Consider the following 6226-nt stretch of genomic DNA (forward strand, 5'->3'; position numbering starts at 1 on the left):
AGAGGGGCATTGATGATGTCACTCAGGTACAAAACATTGTTGGAAGACATGAGTAGATTAGATGAGTTGACGTAGAGTGTCCTCTGTAAGCATGACATATCTATTGGGATGCCAAAGCTTCCCCCATTTGGTGTAGATTAGCTACAGGCACGTAATAAATCTCTCAAGTACTGAAGGGATGTATTATATCTACCCAACTTGGTAATAAACAACAGTAATGTGTACTGTGTAAGACGTAACGCCCATTCGCTGAGATAAATGGTGTGGTCCTCTTCATCCCTTGCCAATGGCCATTAGTACAATAGCAGACCTCAAAAATGAATCTGTTCAGACACGAGTGGAATAAGCTCTTAAGTGCAAATACATTTTATTAGGGCCTGGCATCTCGATCCTTCTGAATCTGATTAGTATTTGATTACATTATTACACCATTGATCCTGACCTCCTCGCTCCTCCAGGGTGTAGGGGTTCAGTGTGTCGATTCCTTTGTGATGGGATGCCGATACAGTTCTAACAGGCATTGAATCAGGCAGCCTCGGAAAAATGTGCACTTAATCTATTGATCCCAGCAATGTCTAAGCCAATTTCAGTAGGTGTACATGAATCTATGGCAACATGGTGCTCTTTATCAGTACCGGTCAATGTGTCTCATGTATTTAATACCAAGTGGCAACCCTTTCATATTTGACTGGGACTAAATCAGCTTTTGTGATTCTTGGTCATTAACATTACTAGCTAAAACCTGCCTAATCATGCTGAGGGGAAAAAACACTTTTTTTTTTTAGGAGATCTATTGGATAAACTTGGTAATAAGTAATAAGTGATTTGTCGCCAACAGTGAAAACAGAGATGGCTTCCAAATCCTCCAGCTGTCTCCTTCAGTCTGATTATGATGCTTGGCTGACCTCACGTCAACTTATATTTCCATAAGTCCAACTAACCTTGCTTGCTTAAGCCTACAAAATGCAATATTAATTTATCTGTGGAGCCTGCTCCTAAGGAAAGTCCTGATAACGTGTTATTGGACAGGCCATCCAGGCTTTTTTTAAACAAATTGAGGTTCATTCGGACTGACCTGCCCTGTTACACTGAGTGGCATTGTGAAATATCGGTGCGGGGTAAAGGCGTAGGTGGATGTCAGTGTGCCAGATAGCCATCTCCATCTGAGGTTTAATTAAAAGGATCAGGTGCCCTGCCTTCACCCCTCCAGGCACACTTGGGGAGACACAAAGAGACAAGGTGTCTACAGCCGAGTCCACTCTGGCAAAGAGAAGAGAGGTGGGGGGAGGGGGGCGAACATTTTGCAGATCGAAACAGGTCCCCTGACCAAGAGATTAGGAATTGAAATCAGACATTTTATAAGGATTCAATTGTACCAAAAGTAAAAAAATCCAACAACTTTGGACTTAAATGACATTGATGAGATGATAAATTCCCTTAAAACCAAACTTTCACTTTTTTCATAAGTTCTTGAGGTACAAAAGATTTTGCACATTTTCCCTCTTACTTTTCTCCAACAAAGGCCCATGTCAAGCGTTTTCTTTTGGAAATGGAAGAATTTCATTGTGGCACACAGATCACAAAAGAAATCCCAATAAATAAAAGAACAAAATCACTTTGTGTTGCCGCCAGCTAAAGGAAATGGAGAGATTCCAATGTGCAAGAAAGAAAGACAGAGAGAGAAAGAGAGAGAGAGAAATGAAGTGCTGGAGACAGATAGAGCTCTTGCCTGGTGCCCCCGTTCAACACGCAGGCCGTTTTCATGTTTCTTTCCCCTCTGGGGGCTGACAGATCAAGGTAATTCACTTCGAGATTGGCTTCCCCTTGATCTGAATGGCAATGAAATAAAACGACCCCCTCAACCCTCATCCCACCCGTCCCTCTGTCAATAGGCTGGCAAATCAAAGGAGGCTGGATGTTTCGAGTTGAGAGGCGTGAACAGGACAGTTAGCATAGCGTGCATTCTCCCACCGCTCCAGCAGTCTGTGTCTGTTCAGCCATCTGGAAGCCACACTGGAAGAATATAAAGGTATTCCGTGCTGTTAAATGGGAAACTTCCTATGTCATTCCCTCATGGTTTTTCACAAGTCTTAGCAGGAGGTAGAGAGAGAGAGAGAGAGAGAGAGAGAGAGAGAGAGAGAGAGAGAGAGAGAGAGAGAGAGAGAGAGAGAGAGAGAGAGAGTGTGTGGATAAGTGTAGCAAGAGGTTGGGTAAACTCATGATCATTCTTCTGTGTTCTTTTTTCTGTGATTATTCTTCACAACACGTTGGTGAGTTGGTTCAATAGGGCATTGACAGTGTGTGTTGGAAGGGAGGGAAATCAAAGCTAATTACTTTGCCTGGATGAATTGAAGGGAAAGGTCTTCCTCTGGGAGACGGGTTTGGATTAAAGTCTGCACAATTACATCCTCACCCTTTTTATGTTTAAAGACTTTCAAGACACTTATAGACTGAGAAGTTTGAAATCCCCTTGGTTGTTTTGTGAGAGCAGGATTGTTATGACCTATGAACTTTTTCATTTTATTGGCATATTGGCCCTCCATCAGTAGCAGTATTTGCCGTCTGGATTGGTTCATCAATCTCCCCTATTTTTGGAAAAAATTTGAAACTTCTCCCTTGTAATTGTAAATTAACTCAAGCCTGTCTTGGATAATCATGTGGTGCACTACATATCATCTGTACCTAACATACAAATGGGGTCATGGGGGCCACCGATACTTTCTCCGGTTTGCTTGGCACTTTAGAAAGCTATTAGCTCACTGCCACTCACATCAGAATGTAAATATTTGCAATGGGCTTAATTACTTTCCAGCGTTCTGTCAACATGATGAGTTTCTTTACACAATTAGCCAGACAATATATAGCTCCGACTTCAGATGAAGCCTGAGATGTTTTTCTTTTGTCTTTTGTTTGAACATATTGTTCTAGAGAACTAAATACATGTACTGTTGGCAATAATGCACTGTTGATAATAACAATACCTGCTCAGAATAGGTGCATCAAGACATTACAGCGCTAGAAATATACTTGTGATTTAGGGGCTCTTGATAGTATTAAACCAAAGTTTACTTAAGGAACCCACAGTGTGCATCAGGGTCTTTTATATCTTGATTGGAGCTCATATCACCATGGAGATGAATTATGTTTATTCGTTCCCACAGCCAAAACTAGATGTGTCGTCCTCCACTCATCATCTTGGTGCCTTGCACCTCTTTTTTTCAGCTCTTTTATTGCCGCCTGGAATTAAAGAGACTTTATATTAGTTCAGTTTTCTCTCATATCAGTGAACTTGAAGACACTACACATTTATTTGAATTTGTTTTAATATACATTTCTGGCTGCATTAGAAGGCAAAAATCCACACACAAATTTTGCAGTTACCTATAGCAGTGTACTGTACATCTTTCAAATCCTCATCTAAGTAAAGTAAGGTATTTCTGCCTTTTTGCACCATGCTGCTTTTTTTTGTCTTAGGAATTCTCTCATAAGTTCGGTATGAAGGTAGATTATGCCTCTTGGGATTTGCGCCAAAGGGATATCATGGGTGGTATCACATTTGTTTCCACACCATGAAGGTGTGGAAGGGTGAGTTTGTGGAGTATGGCATATGCCATCAGAAAGATCAATTAGCTAGTCAGCTAATCACAGAGTGCAAAGTTCTGCAGGTGGTAGACTATGTGGGACACCACAACGTGTCCAGACTGTAACGATTCTTGGTAACATTACCTCTGGGTATGGCTGACTTCAGAAGGGTAAATGTAAATTAAGTTGACATGTAAATGAAAGAATAAAAGGGTCAATGTATCTAGAAGATCGTTAACACTCACTGCTTTGCCAAAGTGTAGCTACCTTTTAAGATGATAAACTTGTTATTCCCTTCCTCATAGGCGGAACTTGAAAATTCACTTGAACTTGAACTCATGAACTTGAAGATAAGAATGGTGTACATATTGCTTAATCAGAAACAACCAACATAGATAGATATACACCACATACTCCAGAAGGGTACCTTAGGCAACAATTTTACACTCTTTGAGGTATGGTTTTATAGGCAACTAGTTTTGGTACCATCCTCATATTCATTTTGATGGCATATGGTCATGTGAAGGACAGATAAAATCTTTGTCTTTCCCACTAGCCATCCAGGATACGCCCTATTTAGTTGTTCTGGGCTGGAATACCCTGCAAAAATGGAAGAAAGACTTTCACAGCATGACATTGCCAGCTATACTGCAAAAAGACAACAGTTAGCGTGTTGGCAAGCTTTAATCAGTGTCAGCTGGGCTGTTGGTGGTGTTTGCAAGGTGTTTCCATGCCTTTTAGGTAGTTAGCCTGCTAGTTTTGGAACATAACTCCTTATTGCTGCTTTAAAATTAGTATAGTATTTTAGCCTGGTAACTAATTTGTTGATGTTCACCAAAGTGTATAACGCAGTTTATAATGTGTAATAGAAGGTCAAAATGCCTGTGCTTTGTATCTCTGACATGCATTTCAATCTAGCAGACCAAGCACAGAAGGTCATGATTTAGAAAACATCTTTAAAATTCAATAAGCGCCAAGATGAAATCCCTCGGTTGCATCAAAAATGCAGCAGGGGTTGCAATCAGCCACAACTCACAACACGTCACCGTGATTTACCGGATGGCGAGCTAAATAATGCATTGGCATAAACAGAAAGTAACAAGGACAACGCAGGCACTCTAGCAAAACAATCATATCACTTATGAAGCATTTACACAACAGTGGCACACGTTGCTGTTCAAGTGATGGCTTTGAATGCCAGTGTCACAGGCGGCCATGCTTTGTTTTGTGGGATTAGTTCTGAGCTCCCTCCTCGCTCTCACCTCGTGTTTTTTTAATTCCATTGTTAGCCATCTGCTAACAGCGGGATGTTACTCTAATAAAGGCCTGTAAGAGACAATCAGGCGATCAGATTCACGGTTTCCCCCAGGCTGTTTTCTACTGCATGCTCTCAGACTGATGAGCGTGCTGTATAAAGCCGACGCACCCGTCGCTGCAAAGACACGCAGGGAAAGGGAGGGTGGGGGGAAACAATATCTGCTCACCAACAGGCAGATGTTTCAACAAAGAGAACATAAAAGTCTCCAACACTAGCCACAAACTTAGCTACAGGGGACCGTTGAGGAGGCTTTAAAGCTAATTCGGTGGGATGGCGGGTAGTTTGTTTTTGTGAAAGATTTTCTTTCAGGCAAAGTAATTAATGTGTTTGTTGTGTGTGTGTGTGTGTGTGTGTGTGTGTGTGTGTGTGTGTGTGTGTGTGTGTGTGTGTGTGTGTGTGTGTGTGTGCGTGTGTGTGTGTACGTTGTCTGTTTTCTTAGGTGGTTGTATGGTTGTTGCTATTTTGCACTCCACGTCTTTGTTTCCCTAAAGAGACCTTGAATGCAAAGCTTCTTCCCTACCTCTCTCCGTTCAAGGTGCCATTCAATGAGACATGTTTGACATAAAATGCTCACAACTGAAAGCATTATGTGTCAGCATGGCTAACAGTTTTCTCATTGTCCACTTCCCCACTGAGATGGATGACGAGTCAAGTTTTCTTTAAGGGATTAGTAATGCTTAAGCTCCCAACACACCAGGGAGGAGTACCACCATATCGTGCCATTTTACGCTTAAAGGATTATTCATTTACCAATACATGTATATTGGCCTTCGTATGAGGATGAGAAATGCTTTGCATTGTATGTATTATAAGTGTTCTTAATCTATTTGTTTTCAGGCGATGAGTGTACTCAATCCCTAAGCTTGTGTCATTGTAGACCTACATTTACATTCAGGTTTTTTCTTTTTCTTTTTTGGCACGTCTTGACAGAAACAGATGTATGAATAATCTTTGGAAACATGACAAACATAAAACAGAGAGTCCAATTGAATTCTAATTTAATTTCACTCATATTTCACCACTCTTGCCCCTAACAGGTGGATCATGTAATGTGAGAAATGCGGAGGACTGACCTGTTATAAGTCTAAAAAGCCTTATTGTGTGCTCCAATGCAGGTACATACGTCATGAGAGTGACAGCGACGGATGCCGATGACCCTACTTATGGGAACAGCGCTCGTGTGGTCTACAGCATTCTCCATGGGCAACCATACTTCTCAGTGGACCCCAAGACAGGTATGAGTGACTGGTAGTGACTGTGTCTCACTCTCTCGCTTATATGCTACCACAAGCTAATCCTACTTAATGTTCAGTCAAAGTATTGAAG

At 41.4% G+C, this 6226-nt stretch overlaps 1 protein-coding gene across 1 annotated transcript in view; it reads left to right on the forward strand.

Annotated features, from left to right (window-relative positions):
- Positions 1 to 6226, forward strand: part of LOC308378557 (cadherin-12-like) — a gene marked incomplete at both ends in the record, with an annotated part of 67100 nt that overhangs the window by 19029 nt on the left and 41845 nt on the right. The window contains one exon of the mRNA XM_080855498.1: positions 6016 to 6135. Within this exon, the coding sequence (XP_080711624.1) occupies positions 6016 to 6135 (120 nt within the window). The remainder of the gene's footprint in view (positions 1 to 6015; positions 6136 to 6226) is intronic.

The sequence above is a fragment of the Sprattus sprattus genome (assembly GCF_963457725.1).
Source record: "Sprattus sprattus genome assembly, chromosome: 17".
Lineage (NCBI taxonomy): Eukaryota > Metazoa > Chordata > Actinopteri > Clupeiformes > Clupeidae > Sprattus > Sprattus sprattus.